Here is a 16723-nt window from a genome sequence, read left to right on the forward strand (position 1 = left end):
AACCCACAGACCTTAGCTTAGGAACTGCCAAGAGGGAAAAAACCCAACACACGGCTTCATTTCTGGCTGTGATGGCTTTGATACAGAGTCAGGGTGAAAAGGACAGAGCGAAATATAAAGGAGAGGGGAGTGCAGGAGGAAGCGAGGCAGAGGAGCGGCTGTGGATCCTCCACAGCTTGGGTGATGCACAGCAAGAGGGTGAGGGGAGAGAGAGAGGGAAGTAGGTAAAAATGGGGTGTCCTGAGCGCTGGTTTGCAAACCCCAGCCGCAGCGAGCATGCATGGGGCTGACGGAGTGCTCGCTGTAGTTCAGAGGACCCCATTGATGCTGGTGATACCAGACCGGGCCTGAACGCAAAGTAACGAGGAAAGTTTCCTGTCCCTGTAATTATGTTTGGACCCGAGTGTTTCCCTGCATTTGATTCCTCACACGTTATTTCTTTCTTAACCACATTCCTGACTCTACTCCTTGGGCTGGCTGCAGTTTCTGTGTGAAATAAAGGTCCATTCACCACTGCACTAAAAAGCTCTGCTTTTCCAACAGGAAAGTCGATGGTTAAATAAGGGGAAGAGGAAAGGCTGGGCATCTGTGGCTTTGCAGAGGAGGCAGGGGAACAAATCCAGGAAAGGGGTCCCCCTCAGTCCTGCAAATTCAGCCCTGCTGCTCTACATCAAGCCCTGGTGAGTCAAAGAGCCCGGGGAATTTTTACTGCGCACTTAACAGAAACCAGATGCCACGAGTGGCACGCGTCCTGTTAGCAGCCCTCATCCCAGATGGGACGGCTTTCATTCAGACTGTCCCGTAGAACTGTCCCAGGGTGATACAGGACGTTGCTGAGGATGAAAATGCAGCAAGGGTTGGTTCCTGTGAGGCTCAGTGACTCAGTGGTCTTCCCGTCAAGGTCCTATGATGAGGGATTGGGTCTGCACTGGGGACCTCTCACCACTTTTCTTCACAGCTTTCATGGGGACTGGGCTGGAAATGCTCTCCCAAAGCCCTGGGAGGATGAGAGAAACTCTAACAATATACAAGAGTTTGGACCCAGATGCAGATTTTCAGGGAGAAGGGTCTGGTCTTGCTTCTTGATACCAGCTTCAGCTGGGTAATTGCTGGAGTCAGGAGGTGCCTTGGCCTCAGCCCGCAGTACAGGTGTGGGGGATCAAACCCTCCTGCCCCCTGATTTTGCTGCAGCCTCTGGATCAGCACAAGAGTACTCATCACTTTGCCTTCCTGTAGGAATTTGGGAGGGAAAGCAAGCTGAAAGCAGGGTACTGTGATTGCACAAATGGGTTAAGACACTGCTGAGTCCATGCATTTAGGACCTCAGCTGAAGCTGGAGGGGGACAGATACGGCCCCAAGTTTTAGGTGGTAAGTGATGAAAACACCAGGGGTTTGAGCAGGACGTCTTTGTCACATATAATTCCTTCTTCTGAAACTCCTGAATCCTTTGCTCACCTATACAAGCAGTAAAGAAAATGAAGAAAACCACCCACTCTGTCTCACGCTGAAAAGGAGGAGAAAAAAAAAAAAGTTGGGTTTGAAGAGCGGGCGGGAGGGGTGTGGTTACCCGGGAGGTGTGTCAGGCATCGCAGAACTTATTTATAAGCAAAGACAGCTCCGCTGGGGAAGAAACCTTGCTGAGGCTTTGTCAGCTGCTGCTTTTTGCCTGACACCGCTTGAAGGGTACTTCTACTGCGATGGGGAGGCAAAAGGACGTTCTTGCTACTATTGAGGAGCACCTGAGGATCAGAAACAAATTAGTCCGGCAAGCGTTGGCTGAGTGCCTGGGGACGCTGATCCTGGTGGTGAGTCTCTGCTGTGGTGTGGGGATGATCTCTAACCCCTGGGTGCGGGGGAAATGGTCCCGGTGAAGGGGCTGCGCTGCTGCCGGGGTTTGCACCAGCTCCAGTGCAACCTGCCCCGTGAGGACTAGAGAAGTCCTTATCCACAGGAAAAAAATTCATGCAAGTTGCCATAGGATGAGCTTCAGGGTTGCTGGGAAAGGGTGGGCTCTGCAGAGCTCGGCAAGTGTTTGGGGGCTTTCGTGTGTCTGCAAAGTGCAGGGAGCAAAAAAGTCCCTGTGCAAGCAGCAAGTGTTTTGCTGGAGATCACGCAAAACTTCCTTTCTCTCTGCCCTGGAATATTTTCTTGGCACTGAAATACTTCAAGTGTTATCACCCGGGGAAGTGAAAGCTTTTTCCTCACCTCGCTTTGTTTAGCTTGTGCATCCTATGGAGAAGAAGTAGCCAGAATTTAAACTGTTGCAGTATTTTTTTTTTTTTTTTGCTGTCGGCTGCAGGTTCCCCAGAGTCTTATCAGCGGGGCCGCACAACGCTGCGGCAGCCCGTGCCAGCAGCCGATCGGGAGCTTGCGCTCACCATGTGTGTGACAGCGCCGAGCTGTCCGTTAATGTGTTTTTAAGTGGTGAATGGCAATAAAACACTTCTGCCTGTTTTAGTGCTCGATTTCCAAAGGGATGGGGTATAAGGAATAAAGCAGGGTGGATATCTATATAAGCGACTTAGTCTGAAGATGTTTTGAGCGGTCCTGGCTTGCTTTGACATCAAAGACGGATGCGAACAGCTAGGACAGTTATGCGTGAGGAGTGGGGAGCAAATACTGGTGTAGCAAAACTGGGATAGGGATATCTAGCTTTGGGCATCTGCATCCGAAAATACAGGACTGTCCAACAGGCCACGAGTCTGTTGCGTTGATATTGCAGCAGAAATGAGTTGGTGTTCGCACAATGAATACCTGCAGGTGAAAGTTCCTCTGAAGTGGTGTGAAACCAGAGCAATCCCGTAGGTTTCAGTGGAGAGACTGTGGGTTTACACCTCTTTGTAACTGACGGCAGGACCGTGTGGGGAGAAATCTAATAGTTGGAGGAGCTGAAAGCAGAGGAAGGTTTGATGAAACTGCATATGCTCCTGGGGACAACACAAAAAGGACTGACGTGCTATCTCATGTTTTAATAAATAAGATTCTTTTTTTGATGAGGAAGAGGAGGCTATTGGGTCTTGTGTGGGAGGACAGGGGGCTCAGCTGAGTCCCCCTAAACTGCTACTACTCCTAAAAGAAAGCAGCTTCGCACAGTGCAATGGCTTTATCGTCAGAGTCACCCATCTTTAGTGATTTGCAAACAAGTCCGGTTGATTTTTCAGGAAAAGCTTATTTGGGATTAAGGTGGGTAGAAGGTGATAGGAAAGTGATTAACAGGTAGAAAGTTGCTGTCTATGGATCACTGATGTTGCTGCAGTTAGTCTCAGGATTGAAGCGAGGTAAGACTTGTAAGGAAGAATAATGTCTCCTGCTAGGTATGTTAGTATTGCTGGAGAAACAAAGCAAGCCTTCAGCTATGTGCATCTGAGCTTTCAGAAGGGCTTGTGATCCAAAAAATGTTGTTCCTTCTTCCAACTGTATTAGCTGGTGTGACAGAGATTACTTTTCCCTACAGCCTTGCTTTTCTGGGGCAGAGAGGAGTTGGGATGTGCTCAGAGCTCGAGGAAGGGTTTGGTCCAATATCATAACCAACCTCCAAAATGAGGATGGTAATGGGCACTTATCAGGAAGGCTGGATGATGCACTGGCAAAAGTGGGCAACACATGCCTTGTCCTTGGGAGCACGACACCCACTGTGTTTTAAAGTGTGTGTGTAAATGTACAAGCAGATCCCTCACCTTCTTCAGGAATTCCTGAGCTGGTGTCTGGGGGCAAGAAAATGCTGGGTTTAGTGACAAATTCAACTCCATCTTTTGTAAAAGTGACCTGGGATCTCCTGCAGCAACACTGCAGTGGATGGAGGGCTGTGGGTACTGTGTCCGTGTGGGAGAAGATGGGGTTGGCTGGAGGGAGAAATGGGAAAGTCCCAAACATGGTGAATGCTCCTGGGTTGTCAGCAGGCAAAAACGGGGTATACAGAGAGGGAAATGGGTTCCAGGGCAACAAGCCTGCAGTATGGCTCTGCTGGGTGTCAATGCCTTTCTGCCTTGGAGCTGTCCTGGTCTATTCTTCTGTTAATGAAGTGACACTTACAGATTATATTTATTTTACTAAAAAAAAAAAATTTTTTTTTTTTTTTTGCTCCCTACCACACAGATTCTTTTGTATCTTTTTATTATATCACCTGCCTAAAACAGAAAGGGCCTTGAAGATTACTTTCTTCCCCTTTCAGATGGCCTGGGTAGTAGTTTGAATTGGGTAGTCCCAGGAGAGAGATTGTCATTCTGTACCTTGCAAAAGTCCTTGCTGCCCTCCCTGCCAGCAGGCTGAGCTGGGTGTGCATGCATTTAGCTGCTTTTGAGTCCAGTAAATATCTCTTATGGGCTTCAGGTAATAAAATACCTGAGGAAAGACATGGGATCCATGAAATTGCCTTCATGGGAGATGGAACCGATTGAACACAAATATGTCTAGAGCAGAACAATATTGGGGATGGATTTAAGGTTTGATATTATTCACACTGTAATTAACTTCCTGAGCTGAAGGGAAGGACATGGTTTAAAGTTTGCAGCTTACTTCAAATTTCACTGTGTAATGTAAAACTTGTCCCACCGTGGATATTGGCACGGCTTCAGCTTCTTCCCTCCTCCCTTTCACTTGCATAACGAACGCAGCGCTCTCAAACTCTTCTAGAGCAAAGTGATTTCAGACCCCTGCAAAGTTGCTTTGCCTGTAAGAATTAACCTAGTGCTCGATTTTCTTTTTCTTATTTTTTTAAGGAGGTTGTAAAGGTAGCAGAACATTAAAACAAAATAGTGCCTCTTTTTTTTAAGATGAGAAAAATAATCCAACTAAGGCAGCCAAGTGCTGAATAGTGCAAAGGCGAGGTGCTCTTTACTTGCAAGCCGCTCTTGCTGCGTACAGCACCTTGCACAACGCGGTTTTAGTCTGCGGGTAGTGTCCTTACTGTTACAAGAATAGTAATGCTGATTCTACCTTTCCCCTGATAATTAAAATGACTGTTTTCTTTTTTTCCCCTTCAAAACGCACTTTAGGTTTGAATTTTATACCTATGTTGGAAGCACCGCTTGCTGGCAATAGTTAAGCAATGCAAACGCTGAAGGCATTTTCCAAGTCGCTTGCTGTTTGTGTTATTACTGTAGCAACTCACTAAAGCCAGATTTCCAGCAGCAGGCCTCCGTGCCTCCCTCAAAGGCTCAGTCTGTTTGCCTTGCTCTGCTGGCTGTAAATGCCAAAACTGGCTCTGTTTGGTTTTTACATTTGCAGGAGAAGGAACTTGCTGTTTATAATTGATTTCCAAGTGGGACTAACTGTGATTTACTGCTGTAGAGGCACAAAGAAAGAACAAAACCATTCCTAACTGCTTTTCAATCAGGGCTGTCTTGACTTTGTGGCCAGGTGGGAGCTTTTTGGAGTATGGGTGTGCTGCAGACCACAGAAACCAAAGTAGCAAAGTGGTTGGGACGATCAAGGCGCGAAGGGTTGGCAGTGCAGAGCAGTTGCCGCTCATGCCACAGCCATCTGGGGCGGCGCGGCAATTCCCACAGTCGCTGCTTGATTTGTGCCGATTTGCCTGAACCCAGCTTGTCACATCTGGAGAATGTGGGTTTTTTTTTTTTTTTAAATTTTTAAAATTTTGGTTGTATCTTAATGCTTTGCTAGGATTTGAAAGGGGCTGGAAATCTTTGCTGTAAGCATGTTGAGTGCTGCTGATTCTTCCCTGCGAAGGGTCTGTGATGCTGGGTGTGGAGACGTGGGAAATGGCAGCGCTGCTGCTCTCCCTCACCTCTTCCACCAGAAGAGCTCGAAGTTCTTCATTAACTGCCCAAAACTGTCCCTCCTTGCTGTCCCCATACAGGAGCAGGGAGGTTTCTCCTTCCTACAAACAGGACAGTTCAGGCACCAAGATTTGCCCTCAGAGGGAAGGCAGCTTTTTCCCAGCAGTGCCCAACCCTGTAACCAAAACCCCACCAGAAGCACAGGTCTTTCTAAGCGCTAAAGCCTCCTGATCTGAAGGATATCAGAATAAGTGTTTTTGCTTCCGTGTGTGTATGTGGGAACAAGCTAAAGTAATGAATTTCCTCTCTAATGCCCACCTCCTCTGCTGACGGTTGCTCAGGTTTCTTGCGCTGAGCGCCTTTCGTCTCCCCAGCTTTGTGCAGCGTTGTCGTAGCACGTGATGTATGTGCGGCACAACTTTCCTTAGACCTTCTTATCTCTCGAGTCCTGCAGCCCTGCCTGGCTCCGGGACAGCGTGTGGTGCAGAAAGAGCCATAACATGACAGACCATCTGCCGCTGCCCTTCTCTGTAGGACTGCTTCTGTCCAGGCTGGCTCCAGCCATGCTGGACAAGAAGCCTAACTGTGGGGGCTAATGGTCCTCTTCGCTTTGCAAATTGTAAATGATGACCAGTCTGGTTGTTCAAGAGATGCTTTGAGGAAAGGCAAAAATGATGGTGCTCCTTGCACTGCCTTTGTGGCTGGTGGAGGTTGTCCTGGCTGCATGGGCCATGGAGTTGAGGAAGATCTCTGCACGCTGCTTGAGCAGAAAGAGCAATGGGGCTGGATCTGTCTTCAGATCTACCCAGCTGGGTCCTGCTCCCTGGGGAGGGCAGCAAGAGGCCATGGGGGACACTTATAGTGCCTTTGACCCCTTCTTGCATTGAGTTGCAGAGAAGGAGTTGGGAGGTTGTTTTGAACTGGCTGCTAAGTGATAGTCCTCTGCCCCCTCCCTCCTTCCCAGCCTCCCCCCCTTGAAGGGACTGTAGGACAGTCCTAAGTTGCACTCTGATATGAAGAGAGGTGTCCCTTTGTGCGTCTAACGCTTAAAATCTTCCATCAATATCTCAGGGTCTCTTCCTTCAGAGTAGACCCATGGTTTGACTGCCCTTCTGGCATCTTCCCCACTAACCAGAGGGCAGCGAGAGCTGAGCAGCCTTTCCCATCCACCGAGGTGATTAGGGTAGATTTACAGCAGGCTCCTTGCCTAATCCCTGGTTTATTTGCTGGCTGAAGAGGAAAGTTGTAACTTCGGTAATAACACCCCTCCTGGGCTATGCCAGCAAAACTTTCCCATCTTGATTTAGAGATCGGTCTGTCTGAAGTCCAAAACCAAATGCATCCAGGCCTTTTGTGTTGCACCTGAAGGCGTGAAAAAGTACCGGCAAAGAAAAGAGGAGGTAAGCGAGGGAGGAAACCTGTGCAGGAGAGTGCTGAGCACTACCTTTCTCCCAAGTTCATGTAGAGAGTTGCTTTTCACAAGGTCTGCCTATAAACTCAGGTGCCCTCACTTCTTCATTAGATTTTTCAATTTTTTTTGTCATCCAAGGTGCTTTCCTACCAGCCCCGAGTAGCTCCAGAGCGTTCTTGTCTCCAGACATGGAGACAGGGTGTTTTTACCTTGGGTGACGAAGCCAAATGGCCAGTCTCCAAACATGCCCTTGGACATAGGGAGTTTAAGGTTTCCTTGAGTGTGAAGTTTCATCCAGCGGCCTCCTACCTTTCCCTGCTTTTGTGGCTGCTTCTGGCTGTCCCCTCCCTTTACAGGCTTTGGAGTTTGTCAGCCCCTCCACCCTTGAACCAGTTCAACTCATGGATCCCGCAGAACACGGATTTCGTTATTTTTCACAGTGTGAGGAGTTGGATCAGCTCGTGAGAAGCCTCCCTGTTGGCAGGGGAAACCATTAGATCTGCTAGAGCCAGTAAGATGAAATTAGGGCACAGGCTTCCATTAACCTGCTTAATGGGTGCATTGACCTCAATTCCTAGGAGAGTAGCTTTAATACATCAGACTAATGCTTTGTTGCAATCATTTTATTAGCATTTTAAAAATGCTTTTGAACTTGGCTAGCGGATCGTGGGGGTATAACAGTTGACTACTGCACACGCTGCCATGTGAAGCGCTAACCTGGCTTTCTGTCGGCTGGGATGTTCTTCCGGTAATATTTGGGTTTTTTTTTTAACAAGAAAAAAGGAAAAAAAAAAAGTGTTGGAGGCAGGTTATTGAAATCAAGAGTGAGAGGGTGTCTCTGCCTTGGGTGTGCACCACTGACTCCGACCATAGTGCTGTAATACTGACTAAGACCTTTTACATCCATTGCATGGACTTAAAAGCCACTGGGATAAATACTGAATTGCTTTTATTTGACCTTCCTTGCATTTCAACTCAAGCTAACTGCTCCTAAATGCTTCTCTGCAAGCATTGGAAAAGGAAGACTTAAAAAATGGATGCTGAGGGTCTCCTGTCTCATATGGCCTGGGAAAAGGAATTGGAAGGAAAACTAGCAAATAGCAGAAGTGGAAATGGTGTGATTAAAAATTGTAATAGCCACTACCACAACAAAACTGTGTAATGTCAAGCCACTTGCCACAAAAGCATGGGTGAGCATGATTTGAACTGGTTCCTGAAAGTCAAATGCCATGGACGGATGTCATGCGTGGGAATACATGTTCATGCTTAGTGGAGTCCGCTGGTGCAGGATGGAATTGCACACATGCAAATCAAAGTTCAAACCTGTCCCTAAATATCACCTTACCCTTTTTATCTGCTGAGGGTCAAGTTTTCAACTGTTATGCTGAATTAAGCCAAATAGTGCTCAGGGCTCATCTGATAAATAATTGCAATGCTCCTGTGGAGTGGCCCCGGGGTGTTTTTGCACGGCCCATAGAATCTCTTCTGAGGAAAAGCTCAGAAGAGAGCTTTTTATTGCCAGGTGTAGGATGGGGGGAGAGGAGGATGGGGAACAACCTCTTGAGAAATGGCAGATCTGGCCTTCCTCCAGGTTAAGGGAATACCTTTGTGGGTGAACAGGGCGGTGAAGGGGGGAAACTTTACTCTAGTTTCTGCAACCAAAAGGTATGTGAGGAACGAGCCAACCACCATCCACTTGCAGAACTGCCTGTTCTTTCAGAGTGAATAATACAAATACTTTAATCAATCGGAAGGACCTGGGGCCAGCCCTGCCAAATTCAGATGCCCATTGCAGCTTTTTGTGCACTCACCCCCTCCCTGGTCAGACTGATGTGCTGTGTGGCATTAGAGAGGTGGACACCATGGCCAAGTACTCTCTCCAAATCTCTGTCTAAAGCATGCTGGGGCTCTTCTGGTGTAAGGGAAGGAACAGATGTCACCCTGGTCATTTATTATTTATTTGCCAGTATTTATTTGCTCAGCTGGGGCTATGCTTCCCTCAATGGTTTGGGCATAGCTGGGAATGATGGCTCTATTTGCTGTACAAGAAATAAGACTCATCTCTTCTGCCTTTGCCTGGGTGTCTTCTCTGCCATGGTTTCCCAGCTGGGCAGCTCAGGGTTAGGACATTGAAGGGGCTGTTCTGACTGCACCCGGTAGAGAGCAGTGCTGGACATCCCCTCTCATTAACTAATCAGTTCCAAAGGTTCCTTTGTTCTTTCTACACAAGGCCTGGTGTTGAGGACCTGGCTCCAACAAGAGGCACCTGTGTACAGAGTGTCCACCTCATGAGTCAGCCTGCAGCCTACTTGGCTGCTCCTTTCCCAGTAGACTGAGTGCAGTGTTTGCTTTATTAGTAATTCATCAGTTGTCAAGGGGATGGGAGGGGATGAGTTAGGTGTGTTCTGGCTTTGCCCCTGATCTGGATTGTGCATTGCTCAATGGGCATGTCCAGTATTGGCAGGAGAGGTGAAGAGAGCCATCCCTGGTGCCTGTTTGGTGGCTTATCCCCTAGGAGCAGATACTGCCTCTGTGGCAACTGAGTAATTCTGGGATGATGGAATTCACAGAAGCAGAAAGTTTTGATGAGTGTGTAGATATGGGCATGTGGTCAGCAGAAATAAGGCAAGCCTTGATCCCTAGATTTGAGGATCTTGGGAGCAAGCTGTAATCCCTGTCCTAGTTTAAGGATGCTCTCAGTGCCTGCTGATGTGATAATCCCTGGTATACACCAAGAATCAATTCAGGTGGAGTCAGTGGAAGATAAAAGCATACAGATGATCAGGATTAGGGCTCCTTAAATTACATAGTGGGTAGTGGAGAGACTTGGCCAGTCAGAAAGCCTCCAGCTGGGTGAGTGATGAACTGAACTGCCAGGGGAAACTGGTGGAAACAGGGGAAACAGGGTTACTAAGGGTGAGCATAGGAAGGATGGCTTTTGGATGTGGTTGGGAAGAGAAAGATCACCCATTCGGAGCAAACATCTTTGAGCAAGAGCACATGCCTCCCTTAGCTACTAGGAAACACCCCTTATCACCCAGCAGAAACAACTTTTGTCCCTCAAAGTGCTTGTTGCACCCCTGATCTTGGACAGAAGGCCAAGAAGGCTGTGCTGGTGGCAGGCTGTCTGTGGAATATGGACTTTTTTTGATGGTGCCTGTGCCATGTTGGTGCTGCAGAGACAGGTCAGCTGTGTTGCCCTGATCCTTTCTTACATGGTTTTGCTGGAGGAAGGATATGGCTGGTTTGGGATGGCGTGGGCTCTGCTCAGGGTGCTCACAGCAGAGCGCGTACCTTGGGGCTGGGACAACTGCAGGTACCTCAGCTCAAGGAGGCAGCCCCAATCCCTCGCTGTCAGCCAGTGCCACCTGAAAGAGGAGTCCATGAATGTCCAGCTGTATACGACCTTCTTCAGTCATGTCTGTATTTCTAGGCGGTAGCAAAATTGTCCCCTGCCAATCTATGTGCTACTGTGTCAAACAATTAGCCCTTTTAACAATAAGGTACTGGAATCCATCATCTGAACAGTTGCACTGTAAATACCTCAGTCCAGGGTGCTGTCTGGCTGATTCTTCTCATCTACTACCTGAAAATTAGATGGTTGGACAAAACCCTCCAGTCTCCTGGAGATGTGAACTGTGGTCTGATCTTGCTTTTGATTTCGGCCCTGGTTTTGCTTCCCCCTGCCAGGAGGTAGGCTTGTTCTGTGTCCTTTCTCCTTCCCTGCTGGCCTTGGAGATAACACCTAGATAGTTCGACTGAAGGTTGAAGCTTTGAAGGCTTTGAGTCATGGGTGGTCTGTGATTGTGCATGCAAGTGTAAGTGGAGCAGTTGCAGGCTCTGGTCAGCAGCTGGCCCTGATGTGAAACAGAGAGGGTAATTTAATCTCTTCTTCTCCTCCTAGCTGTTTGGCTGTGGCTCCGTTGCACAGATCGTGCTCAGCAGAGGGACTCATGGAGGTTTTCTGACTGTTAACCTGGCCTTCGGCTTTGCTGTGATGCTCGGCATTTTGATCTCGGGACAGGTATCAGGTACGTTGTGGCTCCATGTGGGCTGGATTTCACTTGTGACAATTGCTGTGTAGGCCTAAATGGCTGTGCTTTTCTTATGTGGCACTGGTATGGAAACCAGTGTCCCTTGGCTCATCTCTGGGACCCAAATTCTGCCTGTAAAAGAGCAATAACCACCAACCTCTCTGCAGGTGGACATCTGAACCCAGCTGTCACTTTTGCCATGTGCTTCTTGGCCCGCGAGCCCTGGATCAAGCTACCAATTTATGCCCTGGCCCAAACCTTGGGGGCTTTCCTGGGAGCTGGCATAGTCTTTGGGCTGTACTATGGTAAGTGCAGAAACTCTCTGTGTTTGTTGGGGTGAGATGGATGCTCTTCGTGACTCACTGCAGGGAGGCTGGTTCCCAAATCAGAGAGAAGCATTTTCTTGCAGAACAGAGATGTGAGAAACCTCCTTACTGTGTTCCTGGGAGGGCTTTCCTGTTCTCATGATGATGATGGGTTCAACTCAATCTGAAGCCCAACCAGCATTGTCAATGTGTGAGTCTTTGTCCTTGACTAATGATCGTTGTAACGTGGACCAGTGGATGGCCCCTCTTGTAGGTACTATCTGGATTAAACCATATCTTTCAGAAATGCTGATGAAACACTAGTAGTAATGGAGACTTTATATCTGTGCATTGTTCCAGAGCCATTTTATCCTTCTTGGTTTAAAAAAACAAAAAAAGACTTCACCATGGATGTCTTCTGCATCGTCTCGTGTTAGCTTCCATACAGTGGGACTTCTAGCGGTTTTTGCTGCCCTTATCAGTGTGCTTCTATATCTTGGAAAGCATCCAGTTTCTCATGCATCTATTCCTCCTGGGTGGTGTTCCTTATCACAGGGCAATATTCAGTGGGCAAGAACTGACTCTTTGTGCCCTCAAATATGAAGGGTGATATTTTGACTCAGAGTTTGCCTCCTGATGTGTGTTTCTGGCCACAGGAGCAGTGTTCCCTGTAGCTGAGCAGAACATCTGGGTCACTGTAGCTTCCACCTGAAGGGAGGAAACTGCCACCCCGGCACTAGCACCAGCTGCTTTTCACTTTAGAAAGAAACAGGGGGACATACCTTCATGCCTGTAAACATCAGGACTCCAGTTCAACACCAGTTACCTTTCTAGTTGGTGGGCTGCTTCTTCAGAAGAGTTAATCCCATCTTAGCTGCCTAAACCATGGAAGAGCTACCTTCAGAAAGTGTCTGTTTTTCTCTCCACTAACAGGGTATCTAGACAGCCCACCTAGGTTAGTTATCCAGCTTCTACATAATGGTAGGCAAGGGGCTGACTGCTCTACAAGACAACCCTGAGAGGTGAAACTAATTGTGCATTGGCTTAGAGGAAAGTGCAAGATCAGCCCAAATCCCATTTGCTGCAGATAGGTCCACAGCAATAGCTCATGTCTTAATACCAAGACTGATACCACAGACATTTGGGTAGCTTTTGGGAGAGATTTGGAGTCAGCTAAGTGTTTACTTTTTGGCTTTAACTCTTTCCTGGTGCCTGGCAAACAAGAAATATTAGGAACAGGGACTCGGGCCATCTGCATCTGAGCCTAACTGGTATATGGTGGATCACACCCTGAGTCTTCTAAATGAGTGCTCTACAGCAAATGGTTTTGCAACACATAGCTCAGGGAATTCTGTCTCAATATTCATGGCTCTGTGGAGCCTACATTTTAGTCGTCATCCAAGCAGGGTCCTCTCTCTGATGTGTCTTGGAAAATGACTGACCTCTCTACCTTTTCTTTTTTTTTTTCCTTCCTTCCCCCCCCACCTCTAGATGCCATCTGGGCTTTTGGCAGCAACCAGCTGTATGTAACAGGACAGAACGGCACTGCTGGTATCTTTGCCACCTACCCGTCTCAGCATCTGAATATTGTGAATGGATTCTTTGACCAGGTAAGAGGGTGCTGGGAGGATGAAGGTGCATTTGAAGAGGAATCTTTTAGAGTGGTTCTGGGCCTCTCCTTTAGTTAGAGAATGAATTGAAATTTAAAGAGAAGATATCTGGAAAGTTTTTTAGAGCGGACACAGGTATCTCACTAGCCCATAGGGAGAGCAGAGCCAGAAAGCACACTTACAGCAAGAAGGCCTGTGTTAAGGGAATTAACTAGTCGCACAAGACTGGACAGGACACCGGTGAAAAAAATACCACTTGGTTTCGGCCTCTGAAGAGTGATAGCATGAGGAAGGATGGCTCTTCCTCACTCCCACTATACTACTGTGGCTGTAGTGGCACAACCCACAGGTCAACTGGGTGTGGGGTGGTGGCTGATGTTGAAGGTCGATGTCTCCTCCTTGAAGTTGCCATCAACCACAAAGGGACAGCAGCTACCTAGCTGTGGCAGGTTGGAAGCATGTTCAGGAAGATGTCTTCAGCTTTTCTGGCTGCTCAAAGAGTTATTCATAGCTCTTCTGTGGGTAAGGAAAAAGGCTTGATCGAGCCTGTGAGCTGCCAGGAGGAGCATGTTCCACTCTCCCATTCTCGAGGGTGCTCAGTCTACTGCAGTCTGATAATGCCATGGGATGACTTAGTGCAGATCTTTCAGTTTAGAGAATGAGTCCTAAATGCATGGGACTTCAAAGGAGTTACATAATTTGGTTAAAAGATTAATCTGGATTAAATTCTTCTTCTTCCCCCTCCCTCCCCAGTTCATTGGCACAGCCTCCCTGATTGTTTGTGTCTTGGCCATTGTCGATCCCTACAACAACCCTGTCCCCACGGGGCTGGAGGCTTTCACCGTTGGCTTCGTTGTCCTCGTTATTGGAACCTCCATGGGCTTCAACTCTGGCTATGCTGTCAACCCTGCCAGGGACTTTGGGCCTCGTCTCTTCACAGCCATCGCTGGCTGGGGCACTGAAGTGTTCTGGTAAGTGCTTGCCAATGAAAACCTTGTGCATCAAGGGGAAAAAAATTGCAAGTCCAAGTAGGTGCTAGCTCTGGCATCATAAAGAGTCTTAGCGCTCATGAGGTATCTTTGGATTTATAGACATTTTTAAAAGACACTGTTCACTCTGCTCCGATTTCTTAAATCTTAGAAGCTTGGCAGTTTCCAGCAGTGAGAGCAAATGACCTAACTTTGCTATCAGGGAGGAAATCTAAGAGCATCCATGAGAAGTTCAGGTGCACCTTGAACATGAGCTTATCATCATATTTTAGTGGTAGAAAATGTAGGGCATTTGTTATACTTGGATTTTGTTGTTGCTGGAGAAAATAGAGAGCCATGAGCAGTACAGACTATGTGCTGTCGAGGGATGCTTTCCTGCAAGCAGTGGGAGGGAAGGGAAGGTGCCTAGTTCAGGCACTGCAACTGCTTCTCTCCTTTCTGGGTGGAGAGACAGTCTTGGAAGTTCTGGAAGTAGCTGTTCTGAATTGCTTGTCACCTGAACTTGCTGCCTCGGGGGGCAGCTTTGGAAACTGCTGTGGGTACTGTTGTCTTTTGCAAGTCAATGGTGATGTTTGGTGATGACCAAATCTTGCATTGTTCCAAACACAAATATCCTAATGTGTAGGCTGCAGTTCTTACCCTGTGCATTTTGTTCTTGTTTTCCAGGACTGGTAAACAATGGTGGTGGGTTCCAGTTGTTGCTCCTTTCCTTGGGGCCATTGCGGGAGTGATGGTCTATCAGCTGATGATTGGATGTCATGATGAGCCTTCTCCACCTGCCTGTGAGCAGGAAACAGTCAAGCTGGCTAACGTGAAGCACAAGGAAAGGGTCTGAGGAAGCTGCCACCCAGATCTGGCAGACATCATTACTCAGGACTGTAGTTGGCAAAGAGGAGGAAGGAGTTAAGAAGAGCTTCAAGAACAACAGGAAGAGTTTTTTTTCCTGTCTTGAGATATTCTAGCTTTTTGTGTGTGTGTGTGTGTGTATCCCTGATGCATTTGCTTTAGGCGTTTTCCTGTGAGCCTTTCCCCAAATGCAGTATCATGTAATCTTTCCCTAGTAGAAGGGGGTTGAGGACTGTAGGAGTCAGGAGAGAAGGTGGGCATTGCTGTCCAGCACCTCCAACATGGGCCAGTTGTTCAGGAAGCTTGAGCTCTTTTGGGCTATGTTGCTGGCCTTGCCTGTGAGCTTGGCAAACTGCTTCCCTCCAAACCTGTGTCCCCATCTGTAGAGTGGGGATTGTGCAAAACTTAAATTGTTTTGCTAGCATGGAATGGAAACTCCTACATCCCAGAAAAAAATTGCCTGTGATTCTACTATGGATCAAATTCATGCTTGGTGTTGCTCTAAAGTCAATAACTTGGCACCAGGAATGAACTTGTCTAAAGGGTTTTTAGTGGCCAAAGTTTTTACATCTCCCATGAATTCCTAGAACATTGTATCAATCAGCTGATCCAGAATGTCAGAGCAGAGAGTGAGAATGCACTGGATTTTAATTTAATATTAAGACAAAATGTTTACAAACCACTGCACCCTGGTGTTCTAATCACAGTTTTTAATATTGTCAACTCCTAGAAGATAACACATAGGAAATCTTTATTCTAGCCAGGGGCTAACCTGGAAAGAAAGCTTGGCTCCCTGTAGCAGCCTTTCTAATTAATCAGCTTTGTATATAAACTGCAAGCAGCTAATAGCCAAGTTCCACTGGAAACACGGTGTTGCTAAAGTTGTGTGTGTTCATGTAAATTTCACAATAGTGTTTTTTTTTAAAAAAAAATAGATTTATATATAAATATACTCCTTAAAGCTGTTACTAAATACCGGGGTTGGGATGAGTTAATTTAAAGATGTGTGGGAACTGCCTAGTCTCCGACAGCTTTGAGATACTTTGAGATACACTCATCCTGGAGTGGCCTTAGACGATGGCATTGTTGGAGCAGCTCCTTTTCTACCTTGCAGAATCACTGGGCTATCCCTGGTACTCACGGCTGAGGGACTGAGGTCAGACACCTCCTGTACGAGCAATGCTGGCATCTCAGGGGATCTCTGGCTCTCCCAATGCCATATTATTACAAAGTATTTGAAACAAGCAGTATCGGTTGTGAAAGAATTTGTAGGTCCCATGCCAGTGCATTAGAGAAACTCTTTCAAAGCCTGTTTCTTTAATGTGTGAATTCCTTGAAATATGTAACTTTGTACACATTTCCAGTCACTAAAATGATGTATTCTTTTTTTTTTATTTTTAAAAAATAAAATGTCAATACCCACACTGTAAAATGCTAGTGTTGGTTGTATTTTTAAGCAGCTGTCAGTAAACTTTGTCATGGAAAGGAAGTCATTTATAGCAATAGCTTCCTCAAGCCCTCTTCCTCTTCAGCCTGTAAGAGCAACATCGAATTAACCCTTTCAGGCAATACATCTACATGTTCCATTTGTGGTTTATTCCTTGCCGTTTTGGGCTGGGCTTTTGGGGCAGGTGGGAGGAGACAGGGTGCCTGTACTCGGTACAAAGGCCAAGGTATAGGCTGTTGGCAGGGTATCCTGCTGTCAAGCATCTTATTCTTCAGCCAAAAGGAACAAGAGGTCAGCATTTGTCCCTTGCCCTTTGTATCATTTAACTTCTCTTACTATTCT

The 16723-nt window shown here is 47.1% G+C and overlaps 1 protein-coding gene across 1 annotated transcript; it reads left to right on the forward strand.

The window, feature by feature from the left end:
• The first annotated feature begins 1576 nt into the window (after nucleotides 1-1576).
• LOC142075748 (aquaporin-3-like) lies at nucleotides 1577-16344 on the forward strand. Its single transcript, XM_075137567.1, has 6 exons — nucleotides 1577-1806; nucleotides 11055-11181; nucleotides 11352-11489; nucleotides 12981-13099; nucleotides 13853-14070; nucleotides 14755-16344. The coding sequence occupies exons 1-6, from the start codon at nucleotides 1699-1701 to the stop codon at nucleotides 14921-14923; spliced, it is 879 nt and encodes a 292-aa protein (XP_074993668.1). The 5' UTR covers nucleotides 1577-1698; the 3' UTR covers nucleotides 14924-16344.
• The last annotated feature ends 379 nt before the right edge of the window (nucleotides 16345-16723 follow it).

This window comes from Calonectris borealis, chromosome Z, assembly GCF_964195595.1.
Source record: "Calonectris borealis chromosome Z, bCalBor7.hap1.2, whole genome shotgun sequence".
In the NCBI taxonomy this organism is placed as follows: Eukaryota; Metazoa; Chordata; class Aves; order Procellariiformes; family Procellariidae; genus Calonectris; species Calonectris borealis.